General features: G+C 38.7%; 1 protein-coding gene across 3 annotated transcripts in view; it reads right to left on the reverse strand.

Moving 5' to 3' along the window:
- The window catches only part of AGPS (alkylglycerone phosphate synthase), a 57,401-nt gene extending 43,397 nt beyond the window's left edge, over positions 1-14,004 (reverse strand). For all 3 annotated transcript variants that reach the window (XM_088135769.1, XM_025166730.2, XM_007428344.4), the window contains exons 1-2: positions 13,712-14,004; positions 1,027-1,116 (exon numbers count right to left, since the gene is read on the reverse strand). In XM_088135769.1, coding sequence (XP_087991895.1) covers positions 1,027-1,116; positions 13,712-13,899 — 278 coding nt within the window. In that variant the 5' untranslated portion in view covers positions 13,900-14,004. The remainder of the gene's footprint in view (positions 1-1,026; positions 1,117-13,711) is intronic.
- Between the last annotated feature and the right edge of the window lie 1,060 nt (positions 14,005-15,064).

Consider the following 15,064-nt stretch of genomic DNA (forward strand, 5'->3'; position numbering starts at 1 on the left):
TATGAAATTATCTATTACATTATTACTTTAGAAAACTGCAACTTATTAAATTAACTGGTTACAAGTTCACAAAAAAGGGAATGTTTATTTCCTGAAAACAAGAACATCTGAATCAGATTTTTTAAAGTACATGTCTTTGGAACAGCCAAATGTATAAATGATTTTTGCTATCTCTTTTCCAAAAGGAGATGACAAAGCCAACAAGTAGATAAGGGTTAAAATCTTAATTCAGAAACAATACAAAACTTATAAAAAATATGCACCCTGTAAAAAAGAAGAGAAATAGCTTTCTCTATCTCATACTAGATCCCTGGTTCACTCTATGGCAATAACAGCTGGAAAATTCAGGAGATATAAATGAAAAGTATTTCTTTATATAATGCATAATTGTGTTAGCACTTTTAGATTACTGATTATCACAGAATTTGATAAAGTTGGTTTAGATCATTTTAATGCAAGAGAATATATGTAGCTTAGGGCTGAACTGTGGACTCAGGGTTGAACTGTGGAAATATAAACAAGGAGCAAACCCCATACTCACTCACACTGATGATGTTACCTAGTTGGGTAATGAAATGTCTGCAAGCATACAATCAAGCTCAAAATTATCTGTGGAATCTGATAATCTCTAAAACAGGTTTAGATTATTGTGCGGAAGGAAATGGCATATGCCCCAATCTAGCCCAACAGTAAATAAACTCTAAATGTAATTACTTCCTAACAAAAAGAAAGGCTACTCCAGATATGCCACAGCAAATCAACCACATCTGTCTGTGACTATGTATGTGGCAGGTTGCAGCTGAAATGTTTGATAAAAGCAGAATATAATAGAATTGCTATTGCTTATTCACACTGGAAAAGAGGGGAGTTGTTTGTGCCACAGAGAATACAACATGGATGCATAATAAGATCAAATCTCTTGGCTTTCAATACAGTACCCATTTATTAATATATGCCATAATTCAGTGCAGTTATTTTTCCAAAAAGAAAAGAAATCATAAATCTTACTGTCTCTATGGTTGTTACCTTTTTCCAGTGAATTCTCCTTGCCCCTTCTTATTGAAAATGAATTTTGAGTCATTGTATCCCCATCCATTCCATTTTAAAATTTCTTGCCTTAAAGGGAAATGAGGATAAAAAGAATATGCTGTTAGTTCAATATTTCCAATTTGTTCTGTAAATTAAACAGCACTAAGACATCCTTTTCTCCAATCTTCATTTTGCACTCTGGCAGGAATGGAAGTTGTTACTCAACACTCCTGAAGACACATCAATGGGGAAGGCATATAATAGGTTTTCCATCCTATGAAAATATACAATCTTCATTCTGCTATGACAATTTAATGCCAACAGATACTCATCTGATAAAGTAGACTGTTGGTCTGAGAAACATACGCCATAATAAATTTGTTGATGTCTTCAAGTGCCCTCAAATTTTGCATTGTCTTAGCTATAGCAGTCTAAAAGGCATATTCTCCAGTAATCTATTAATAGCAACAACTACTACCTTTATGCCTATGCCCCAGTCATTTTGCTCCACTGAGGCAGTGTTCCTGTTCTGAAAGGTCTTTTTAGAGCCCACTGCATTGATCAAAATTGTTTGGCCAGGGCCCCATGAACAGAATGAATAGAATACAGAACTAACAGAGTATATAACTATACAGTTAATGTATACAACTCCAAGGCTAAAACCTTTTCAATATAGATTAAGATACTTTCAACCATTTATAGAAAGCTGATCATTTCAAGTAGCTGAGGGTGAGAGCCAGAATTTGACCTTATTTAACTAGAGGGTCATTCTGGTTCTGTTACTTTTTTTTTTTTTTTTAATTCTGTTACTTAGGAATAGCAATGGGGGAGTCAGATACAGTATAGATAAAGGAATCAAACCTGTAGTACCAACCCCATTTCAGCACTGTACATTAATAAAGTGTTCCCTACAATATCTCTGATTCTAACCATAACCATTGGTTAAGCTGTCTCCTTTAGATTTCTCTTCTCATCCTTTTTTCTTGTATTTTAGACTGCAAGCCTCCAAGCAGGAAATAGTGTTTATTTTTATGTAAGACACTATGAGAGGTTATTCACTAAGGAGTGGAATAAAAATGGCATCAGCTATATTGCCAAGAGCTCATTTTCCTGCACATTCACCAGTGATTTATGTACTATCAATTGATAGCAGGACGCATTATTTTCATTGACAATGGGGCACCCACATAGAAAACAAATGGACAAACAGTAACTCAACTCAAATGTTAAGTAGGTACATGGAGAAAACAATTTCATTTTCCTTAATATTGTCCATAGAGTCATCATATAGCCAAAAATAAGACTACTGATACCAAAATTTCATTGTAGAAACCTTTTGAGTTTTACACAGTGATTTTTTAAAATAAGAATCTAAGAATTAAATTAAAAACATTAAATTTAAATAGGACTGTAAAGTATTTAAAGTATTATATTAAAAGGAACTCTTTAGCCCCAGAATAACATATATTCTAATAATAACTTCTAATTATAGTCCATAAATAGCATATGGAAATAGGAGATACAGTCCTGATCAGTCCTATTCTGCAGGTAATATAGCAGAGCAAATATAGCATCAAGCCCTTAACTCTCTCTCTCTCTCTAAAAGTACAAAAGACCCCCCAAAAAAGGGGGGGTGAAGGATGAAATATACCCAAGCAAGAAGAATCAGAATAAATGTGACAACTGAAAAGACTCAAAATGAAAAAGTAAAAAGAGACATCCATATAATGCTGAGAAAATCTGAGTGCCCTTCATCATTTGAAGAAGTACCAGAAACTCCATCTCGAAATACTATAATAAAATTCCTGTTGCTTAAACATTTCAGTTTGAAGACCACTGAAGTGGTACCCTAACTTTTCTGTTTTAGCTTTTTCAGCAAGTACGGATTCCCCCGCTCTGCTTCCTTTGGACTTTATTCTAAATTAAGAAATACAGTAATACCTCGATTCATGAACGCTTTTGTTCACAAACAATTCGGTTCGTGAACAGCAGCATTTGCACATTTTTGCTTCCGTTTGCGAACTCCGCATCAGGTGACAACACACGACCTGCGGCCCTCTTCCCTGCTCTGACACGTGGTCGTGGCTTCCTCTAGGTGAGATCGCGGTCGCAGACAGACACTTGCTGTGAAGCTTTTTGGTGTCGCCTCAAGCAAGGTTACTGTTCTCTCTCTTTATACTGTATTGTACTGTACTTTGTTTCATATTTTTGTGGTTAAAAAAAATACATATGGTTCAGAATGGATTAACCTTATTAAGAACCTTATGGGAAAATTTGATTCGGTTGGCGACCAAAATCGGTTGGTGACGTTCGTAGGGGTCAGAATGGATTAACCTTATTTACATTGAACCTTATAGGGAAATTTGATTCGGTTCGAGACCAATTCGGTTTGCGACCAGAATCGTGGAACGAATTAAGTTCGTGAACCGAGGCACCACTGTAATTTGGGAAGTAAAATAGCAGGAAAATGTTTACTTCTTTTCCTGACTATAAACCAAGAGGAACACAAATAGAAGGAAAATGCTTGTTATACCAGTCATCCATATTATAAGTATTGACTTCACTGAAATTGTCAATTTGACTTTTAAAATGTGTTACATTTACAGTTAACAATGCAGAAATGAATGTGCATATTGCTGAAATATTCAGTGTGTTTATTAATGCAATTAAAAGTCTAAATAATGTTACAGCATACCTTGAAAAAAAAATCCTCCAAACATTAATGATTAAACTGGAGCTGGTTCATTTCATAATGATTTCACAAGTATGTGTCTTCTTTAATATTAATAAAAAGTATAAACCATTATTCAATTTGGTAACAATTTTTAAAAATCATAATTGCTTTATAATATGTGCAAAGATCAATCTCTTTAAGTCAGCTCCCTGCTTTTATTTCTCAAGATCAGACAACATTGACTAGGTGCTGCCACCTGGTGTGATATAAGGCATGCGTCTATTTTCTACAAAATAAAGTTACAAAGCTCTGCTAGATAACAGCATCTTGCCAACTTTGGCTGATCTTGAAAATCAAAGTAGGGTTACCGCTTAGATGGGAAACTATCAGGAAAGCTCAGGACTCAGACTAGATAGCAAAGTAAGGGGGAGGGAGGGAAATGCCCCAGAAGACTACAACGGCAAACTATTTTCACACTGTTGCCAAGAAAACAACATGGATGTGTCTATGAAATCATTAAAGTCAAGCTCAAGTTGAAGGAGACTTTATTAATTCAGAATGCACATGTGGAACAAAGGTTTGAAATTTACGTTGAATTATAATTTAAAAGAAATTTTTTATAAAATGATGTACTGCTGTTATTTAACTCCTGATTAGTTATCAAAAATGTATACTGGTATAACAAATGTTTGTTGGAAATGTTCACAGGGTAAAGGAACCTTTTATCATCTTTGGTGGACTTGTGAAAAGGCTAAAAAAATTTGGGACCAGATATGTATTGCTATTCAAAAGATTCTTAAAATGAACATTCAAAAAAAACAAAAACAAAATAGAATTGTTCCTACTGGGCTTGATGGAGAAAGGACTGGAAAAACAACATGGAACTTTGCTTCTATACATGACCACAGCTGCAAGACTTTTATACACGCAAAGACGGAAAGACTCACGAATACCTACAGTGGAAGAATGGATTATCAAACTAATGGACTTGGCTCAAATGGTGAAGTTAACAGCTTTAATAAGAGACAATACCATTTCTAAATTTGTCTCCTCATGGCAACCCTTCCTAGATTACGTGCTTGGGTTGGGAAAAAATGAAGCTTTGATTGTGGGATTTAATTATTAGATGGTTTGTGTTGATAGAAATAATGTGAATTTGGATTAATTAGTGGTAAGAGATTAACTTTTTAAAAATTTGTACTCATATCTGTACTGGAGATAGTCGGAAGTCACTTTCTGTTTCATCTTTCTACTTAATCTCACTATTTTAGTTTTTGTCTTTTTCTTTTAGTTCTATCTTCTTTCCTTTCTATACTTTCTGATTTATATTTTAACTGTACTTTTTATATATCTTAATAAAAGTTTTAATAAAAAAATTAATCAAGAATGCACTTTTTTAATTAAAAGTTTCATTAAATAGAATGTTCCTGTCAGTGGTTTATACACTAAAACTGAATCTTCTTGTGGAGTGACTTCAGTTACATCCATCTTGGTATGATGCACAACTGGAATTTATTCACAAAGTTTTTCAAAGTGCATATATATATATATATTTACTGCATATATATGAAAAAGGGTGTTTATTAGGGATATGCTAGGTAGCCATGATTCTGTCCAAAGGTGACTAGATTTAGTGTGAATTAGCGATACGAAGGAAACAAAATTTCCAAGCTGTCAGAAGACATGACAAAAACTCCTTAATCTCACAATATTGATGTTACCTGACTCTGTGTCATCAAATTCCCTCATCCAGTGGTTTTATATGGATGTTAAATACTGTAGGGCATCAACCCTCTTCGTATATGGACAAACTCAACCAGTTTCAACTGGGAAAATATTAGCATCTTAGACCAAGCCAAATCCAAATATGCTAGAGAATTCCTGCAAGCTTGGCATTCAGACCAATCAACCATCAATAGATACATAGAGATAAGACACATTTATGCATCATTCAAAAGAGACAATAAAAAGCTTATGGAGGAAACAAAAAGACTACAAAACATCCCTCCAGCAGCTCACATTCAGATAAGCAGGGATCAGCACCAGACAAACAATCAGGCAGAAAACAATAATTTAATCAAGAAACCACCAAGGAGGAAACTACACCCCTACCAAAACTGGCAGGGCAAGCTACTGCATATAAACAGGCAGCAAACCTCATACTCACACTGATATTATCTAGTTGGGTAATGAAACATCTACAAGCAAACAAGCAAACTCAGAGAGCACCAAGAACTCCACAATTCAATCCTGAGCCACAGATATTCTCTTCTATCGGAAGATTAATATACCTAGGAAGTACATTGGCACTGTTAATGATGTGATCATCATCATCAACATCATTAATTTTAATATACGTTTGTAAGCTATTTGAATTCGTTTCATCAAAGCAGAATAACAACACTTGTAATAATTAAGTAAATAATGAAGAAGCATCAAAACCCTGTGCAATGTAGAGTCCTTCAGGGTTGATGCTCTCATCATTCCTACAGTATTTAACATCCACATGAAACCACTGGATGAGGGAATTTGATGACACAGAGTCAGGTAACATCAATATGCTGATAATGCTCAGTGGTACATCTCAACCCCAGGCCAACCAACTGATGCTGTCAAGGTTCTGTTGCAACACTTGGAGTCTGTTAGGAACAGGCTGAACTCTAGCAAAACTATGGGTACCCTAGCAAGGCTATGGGCACATGAACCATAAGTTTCTGGGGATCTTCCAATTCTAGTTCTGGATGGGGTAGCACTTCTCCAGACAAAAGTGGTGTGCAATTTGCAGGTCCTTTGGACTCACAGCTCCTGCTTGAAGAGTAAGTGGCAGCTGCCCCAATTCACCTTATGTGCCAATTGCACCTATTCCTGGATTGACAGGCCCTTCGCATCGTCACTCATGCTTTTGTCACCTCATAGCTGGATTACTGCAATGAACGTTACATGGGGCTATCCTTGAACATCATTTGGAAGCCACAACTGGACCCAGAATGCAGCACTGTGAGTTATGGACAAATCTCAATATGGCCATGTGACAATGCTACTTCACAAACTGTACTGGTTACCAGTGAGCTTCTGGTTGAAACTAAAGGTACTGATGGTAATCTATAGAGCCCTTCATGGCATAGGACCTGTTTAATTTTGGGACTGCCTCTCCCCAACTGTTTCTGCCTGTCCTATAAAAACTGATATTGTCAACATCCCCAGAATTCCATCAATTAAATAATGTCACTTTGTGGGACCCAGGAGGCATCCCTTTTCTGTTGCTGTGTCTGCCTAAACAAATTCTACAGAGTGAGAAGAGTGAGATACAGCATTGCAACACTCCATAAACACTCTGATTTGTAGGAGCATAAAACCTACTTGCTGGCTACTCATATCAATATTAGAAAATTGTTTACTGTATTTAATATCCTTTCAATTTTGTCTATAGGTGAAAGGAAAACTGCAACAATGTTTGAAACTCTGCAAAATCAGAAACAGCGGAAAGACAAATGAATCTCTGAAACAGTTCAAAGGCAACTAATCAGACTTTAAGCCTTTTTCTAAGCAATTGTGTATGACAATCATCCCCAAATAACACGACATTCCATCCATTAAGAAGGGATGGGGCAACTGACAGCTAGGGAGAAAGGGAGAAAGGGAGAAGTAGCAACAGTAGCAACTATCACCCAATATAGTGCCACTACAACATAGAAAAGGCAGTATGCAGTCATCTCTGGTTCATTAGGGCATTAAGGGGGGGGGCAACAGAAACCACAGCTAATTAATCTGTTATCCATTAGACAGAATACCATCTGCCATGATAGAAGCTGTAGTCCAAAAATCCAGAAGGCACAATTTGGAATTTTCAAAATTTTTCAAGCCATGGTTCCTATTCAATCAATCAATCAATCAATCCTGAAGCCTCTGATTAAGAGTCATCTTAAGAATTAAGATTGTCAGGTAACAAGCCCTGTGGTTTCACCTCTACCTCAGACAAATTGCTATGGAGCAGCATTGAGGCAAGATCATTTTTTCCCCTTGGTCCTTTGTGAAGAGGTTTTTTTCCTCCTTAGTCCCATGGAACCCATACAAGTCTTTGCAGAATCTAGGATTCTGTGGGACCCAGTCTGAAAACCCCTGATCTAAGGCATGAATGGGAGACCCTCTGGACCATAGCTTAATATAACTCTTATTCTATTACCAGCAGTAAAATTCTCTAATAGAAGATAACAGGGAAAATATTTCCAGAGAAATATGGTAAGAAACATAACTGGAGAAAGAGGTATATTAAGCAAGACGTTAAGGAAGCAGTTTTATATTTCTTCTGGCAATTTCAAATGTTTAAAGCAGAACTGATAATACTTCCATACATCACAGCATAACAGCAATAGACACAATCCCTCATTTCCCAAAGACCTACTAGAACAAAAGATTTTGCTCCCATAAAAAAACCCTGAAACTCTGACCTTTTTATTGGTTGACAAACCTGGCTTGGCTCTCAGAACTTTGGATTGGATTTTCACTTCTCTTTCTGCAAGTTCCTTTCGAAAGTGAAACTACTCAGGCAAGCTTTCTTTCCAAGAGAACTCTATTTTGATTTACAAGTAGTCCTCACTTACCAACTGCCTCATTCAGCACCCATTCAAAGTTATGGTGGTGTTGAAAAAGTAACTTTACAACCAATGCCCACATTTATGACTTTGAGCGTCCCTTAGTTACATGATCGCCATTACAGTCAGTACACATTGTTCTGTGCTTTATCTTTGGTTTTTCTCCCCCCCACCCCGCTTGCACAGCAGAGAGATTGGAGAAGAAGGGATTACCAGAGAGTAAGGCACACAATGGGGAATACACACTGAAAGCTATGCAGTGGTGCTGGCAGCCCCAAGCACGCTACACAAACAGCCTGGTGCATGCCCCACTGTGTGCCCACTTACTATCTTAGTAATCCCTTCCTTTGCAATATCTCCACTCTGCAAGGTGGGGGGGGGGGGGAAGAAACAAACAGGTCAGGCACAGGAGATTGCCTACAGAAATTGCTTTTTTTTCCTCTCACCCTTCTCTCAGAGTGGAGGGATTGGAGAGGTTATGACAGCAATTGGGACTGGGATTGCTATCGCTAAGAGATGCAGTCGTAAAGCATGACATCGCGTGACTGCATCACTTAGCCACGAGGGCCAGGGGGTGATGCAGGCAGGGGGTGCTACAGAGTATGAGTCCCTGGGACTTCATGCTCCATAGCAGACTCCTTGGGAGAAAAAGCAATGGGAGTGATTTACTGGGGCAACTTGTGACCTTTCCTACCAACTTCCGCATTGAAGTTGCTTGTGGGAAGCCAGCAGGGAAGGTCGCAAATGGCAATCACTTGACCACGGGGATGCTGCAATGACCAGAACTTCGACGACTGGTCGTAAGTCCATTTTTTCAGCACCACCTAATTTTGAATAGTCACTGAACAATGGGTGTAAGCTGAGAACTATTTGTATGTTTCTGGGTTTGATTCAAGTGCTGACAATGACTTATAAAGCTCTCATGGCATAGGACTGGGTTATTTGAGGGACCGCCTCTCCTTGCTTACATCTACCCGTTCCATTAAGTATGGCAGCAGAGGCATGCTTTGGGTCCCATCTGCTAGAGAATGTCATCTGGCAGAGCCCAGGAAGAGAGCCTTTTCTGTCATGGCACCTGTCCTTTGGAACATCATCCTCCCAGAGATCAATTTGGCCCTGGCCTTGATCCTACTGGCCTTTTGTAAGTCTTAAAGATGTGCTGTGCCACCAAGCTTGGAGATCTGGATGTGTAGTTGAGCCTGTTACATAGTGGTTGTGTTGAATGGTTTCATACCTTGGCTGTGGATTCTGTTATATTGTTTTTTATATGGCGTTATATGCTTCCCAGAGTCATACATTTGAGACAGGTAGCTATATAAATTGAAATAATAAAATAAATAAATAATTTGAACAGGAGGTAGCAGCTCAGATCACAACATCCTTTGCCTAATCACATTGTATGCATTAGCTAAGATCTTTTGTGGATCAGGAGGCTTTGCCCGCAATCACAAAGGTCTTTGTCACCTCTTGGCTAGATTACTGTAACACACTTTAAATGGGGCTGCCCTTGAAGACCCATCCAGATGCTTCAGCTGGTGCTACATGCAGCAATTGATTGCACGATCGATTATCAGTGCACTGAGGTTTGTCCATGTAACAGTGCTACTATAAGAGTTGCACTGGCTACCAGTTATCTTCCAGGTGCAATTCACAGTGCTCATCTTTAAAGCCCTAAATGGCTCAGGGACTAGATCTCTCTGACTGCTTTCTCAGAGCTGAATCTGCCTGTCCAGTAAGAACTAGGGGAGAAGGCTTTCTGAGAGGCCCACCACTGAGGGAATGCCATCTTCAAGGACACTGGGTTCAAGTCTCAGTGATATATTCCTCTTTTGGAACAATTTACTCACTGAATATCTAAACTGCTTTTTCCTTATGTTTTCAGAGAACTGTAAAAGCATGGCTTATCAGAAAGGCATTTAAGGATAAGTAAGATCACACTATGCGAAACACTGGCTCATTAGGCTGATTGGTTTTAGTTGTATTGATTTTTGTTTTTAATCTTCTGATATTAACAATGTAAGCTGCTCAGAGTCTTTGGCAATGCAGCAGCATAAAAGCTATAGTAATATATAAGAAATAAAAATACCCAGTAAGTGTAGCTTTGGTTCATGATTCATTTGGACATTCTTCCTATATTTTACCCACCTTAATTTATTTCCCTTACTCTTTTTAGGATTAAGAACCACTTTAGTGCAGTGGTTAAAGGCGATGTGCTAGAAACCAGGAGACCATGAGTTCTAGGCCTGCTTTAGGCACAAAACCAGCTAGGTGACTTTGGGTCAGTAGCTCTCAGTTCTAGGAAAATGACAATGGCAAACCACTTCTGAAAACATAGCCAAGAAAACTGCATGGACTTGTCCAGGCAGTTGTCAGGAATCAAGGCTATTCAAAGGCACGTACATGCGCATACACAGACACAAAAGGATTGGAAGGATATCTCTAGCACGTTAGGTGTTTATGCCATGTATCCTCACAACATCATAGGGTTTCTACTACAATTTTGTAGCCGAGTCAATTAAATTTCCATTCAAAAGGAAACATTACAAGAACAGTTCAGCAATAGTAACTCCTGAATCAGAAGTGGCAATGTCCCTTTGGCATGAATATCTGCCTTACCCTGCCTCCCCTGAATGCAGAAATCAATATGCTGCCAGTTCACTACTAAATAAGAAGCTGAAGTGCCAAGGTACCTTATCACTATTTCACCACTCAAACTGAGCCAAGAGGCAACTTTTTTTTTCTCACCACAAAAACAAATTTGGTAAGGCAAGGAGAGAGACTGCCTACTATCTGTATTTTTGCAATCTTCTACTGGCCAGCTAGAGGGAATGCTAGTTGTCTTCTGGAAAGGTCTGTGCATGATGGGGACAACAATAGTGAGGATACTAGAGAGATCTTGAGAAAATTTTAAGAGTTTAGGGTATGAAATCAGTAGAGTGTGCAGTAGTGATATCTTCTGTCATCTTTAAAGCCCTTTGTATATCATGGTACTACAGAAATAATATATAACAAAATAAATTATTTTACTGAATCCAAAGGTTTTCAAGTTGTTTATATAACTGCTTTGCAACTCTTCTAACACAACATGAATTTAAAAAATTGAAAACAGTATTTTAAAGTACATTTTACACTATAATATACATAAGGACAGCTTACTTGACAAGTATTATAGAATATGCATTTCTTGTTGGTAGAGTGTAGTTAAGTTACCTATTTCAAAATTAATCTGGGATTCTTTTTCCACTGACTTTTAAAAAATTATATCAAGAAACTCAGCAAGTGGCAGTACCGTCCTGGACACAGGAGCTAAGCAGGGTCAGCCCTGTTTAATACTTGGATGGAAGATCTCCATGGAATCTTAGAGCTGTAACTAGATTATGAAGACAAAATAACATCCCTAATGAAGTTAATGCCAAATCATCTCCATGTTGGTGCCAAAAACACTACACAGACATGTCCATGAAAGCACCCAGAGTTTTGCTTCACTCAAAGAATATTTTATATCAGGTAAGCACATTAGTAAGCTCTTGAATATATATTGAGAATGGATCATAAATAATCTATATTGGGCATGCAGTCATTTAAGATGTGCAATTTTTTGGTACATCTTTGCAAGACCTTCCCTTATTGTTCTATTGTAACACACTGAACTCCAAAGGCCCACAGCTCATTATTTTTTCTAATATGCCCTGCCCAGAACAACAGCCATTTAAATAATATGTAAATTCATTTCAAAAAGACATCTTTGTTTCCTCCCCCCCTTTCAAGAATCCTTACTATTTTAGCAAGCTGTACTGTATGTCATTCTGGCTAAATATAACAAGAGAATGAGTTAGAGATTCATCTCTTCAAATGTTAGCAAAAGGCAACAAGAGGAAAAGCCAAAGGTCTATTTGACTGCTGCTAGGGAGGGCACTGACACCATTTCCCTTTGTTTTCTTGATTAAATGTTGTTCCCTACTCCAAGCCATTATCTGTTTCATGAGATATATATAGAGGTAAAGAAAGTTGTTCATGGACCCAACACCGTATTTCAATTCTTATCTATCTAGCTGTTTACCAAAACAGCCAAATAGAAATCCAATGTTTTGGTCCTTCAATATTCTGTGCTGCAAATTAATCCACATTAAATTAAAACATTAGACTGAGCTCCTAACTTAAATGTAAGATATAAATCTAACAATAAAGCACTGGGACTCAATCATACTGCACATTATAAATCTGCTAAATTATGCTCATTATATACATGTAATCATATACAGATTACAAACATTTATAGCCCACCTTTCAGAACAATTCTTCAAGATTTGCTTACAATTGATTATTCATAAAATCTCAATAAATTTTAAAAAGAAAATAAAAAATATTAAATCTTTTGTGTACGGCAGGTAATCTTAGTAGTTTTAAATAACTGATACATTGAAATGTATTACAGACAGAGGTCAGTTGAAGAAACAAAAGCAAATGCTTATTAAATCTCTAGAATTTTACATCTACAATTGTACACATCTAGCACTTTAACCTTTATTGCTGGCCCATGGGAAAGAAAATGCAACATCCATAATACAGCATATCTTTAAAAAGATTATTCAAAATAGCATACAAATTGTCCGGAACTCATCATGAAAAAAGTTACAGCTGAAGAGCATGATGAAAACTAGAGCTGTAACCTATTTTAGAAGTATCAACCAAGTAACTTCCATTGTACTTCTAACAAAATGTTTCAAGAAGTACAAGTCATATACCTGTGTAGGGAGTTCATGCCTGAGCGGGAGAGGGGAATGTAGGAGTTCTCTATCTCAAGTGCTACAGCCCATATCATCCTCCAATGTCTCAAATTCGCATTAGTTTACACCATTCAAATTAATATCATGCCATGGTGAATGAGAACTGTAGTGACATGCAAACTTAGAGCCACATATTCATAGTCGAATTAAGTATCGGAGCTAGAAAACTTTATTCCTGAACTCAGTGATAACACTTTCAAAAGCTAATGTAAATTACCAACACCCTCAATTTATAAACTCCTCCACAAACACCAACAAGAGGTTTGGCCACTAGAATCCACCGGGACTTAATAAAATTCGCCCGCCTTGCAGCCCCGGAAAGAAGGGATTTTTAAAAATGTCTCCTTTGAATGCCCCAGCGTACTTCAAGAGAACCGTCACCGCGCACAGGGCTACCACCTGCCTGAACTTCAGGCACAGATTACGCGTGCGGAATTGACCGGCGGCACATTTCAAGCGGCAGGCAGGGCCGGGAGCGAGAAAGAGGGAGACGTGCCCTCCTCTCTCCAGTACCCGTCTACTGAAGGCGGTGTCGGGACACGGGAGCGGGCGGCCAGGCCTCTCGGGGAGCCCATAGCCACCAACGAGAATCCGCAACCGCCGCCCTCGACTAGGCTTCCCTCGCTTACCGTCTCTTGGGGAAGGTGCCTGACTGAGATCCTTCCGGCGTCGCGACGGTTCGCCCTCGGCACTGGCTGGCTGACAGGTAAGTCTCCGAAGCGCTGCGCAGGTGACCCGAAAGGATTCGCAACCTCCGGTGAGCAGCAGTCTGGAAACCGTCGCTTCCCCCACCTCCCGGCGCCGCTGCCGCCGCCATTTCACTTCCGTGTTGCGCCGTCAGGCGCCGCTGGAGTAAAAAGGTGCGCACGGCGCCCAATGGCAGTTATAGATTGTTCCGTCGTGCACCGCGCCTGCGTCTCTCCCTCGCTCCTCTGTCCATTTATAAGCATGGACAAAAGGGAGAGGAATGCTCCGCCCCTAGTGGCGGAGCGGGAGGGGCTGACGCCTTCTTGTCGATGGCTCCGCCCGTCTCATTTTTTATGAGTTTGTGAGGTCTGGGACTCTCAAGGGCTCGTGGTGGTCCTTAGAACTTCCCTTCGCCAGCGTAGTTGATTTTGCTTTAGAGCTCTCAATAACGTCGGACTTAAACGTCCACAGGCCACATCAGCTGGAGCTGAGGGAGTTGATGTTCAGCAGATGAGAAGAGCAGCAGGGTACAGATGCCTGTTTTGCAACAATGGTATTCTGTGTTTAATTCACTCAATTGTTCAGATGTACACAGTACACAGAATTGTCTTCTTAATCCACTTTAAGGGTTTTCACCACACACAGCCACCAATTAATTAACCAATTATAGCCTAATGTTAGGGGTTTCTGCAAATCCTGCTGGAGTGATGATAAGATACTTCGACAGTCTTTTAACATACAAAAATTGGATGACGTCTTGAACCAATTTCCATGGAAGGAATTTATTGGATTTGCTCCATACATTGTTTCCAAGAGCCCCAAAAGGTTTGATGCTAATGTAGGAATTCACCCAAGTCGCTTAATTCAATTTTATGGTCCTTTTTTCTCTGGTGGGCTGGGGAAGCCTCCCTTATTGCAAACCCTTTGTTGCTGGTCTGAAAATGGACTTTGCTCAGAAACTGGCCGAAATGTTATAAACATGGTACACTTTTGAAGTTTAATCCCTCATAAAGATAAATGTTTCCTGACCAGGCAAGCAAAATGACACTGAGAGAATTTATTACCATCGGTTTCCTCATGCATTTTTCATTCAAAATCCATTGAGAAGCATTCTTTTGCAGTTTTGTCTATGTTAGTTTGGCCTTATAAATCACTGTATTATTAATATATTATTCAGTGCAAAAATATGGCCAATCTGTATACTAACAAATCAATACAGGAATACATATTTGTAATTCCCAAAGTGATCTGGATTGGATATGCCTCGGGTCTGATCTTCCACAGGTTTCTTGTTT

Source organism: Python bivittatus, unplaced genomic scaffold (genome assembly GCF_059951505.1).
Source record: "Python bivittatus isolate LINGU-HERP-01145 unplaced genomic scaffold, Pbiv_v1 ctg000200_np1212, whole genome shotgun sequence".
Taxonomy (NCBI): domain Eukaryota; kingdom Metazoa; phylum Chordata; class Lepidosauria; order Squamata; family Pythonidae; genus Python; species Python bivittatus.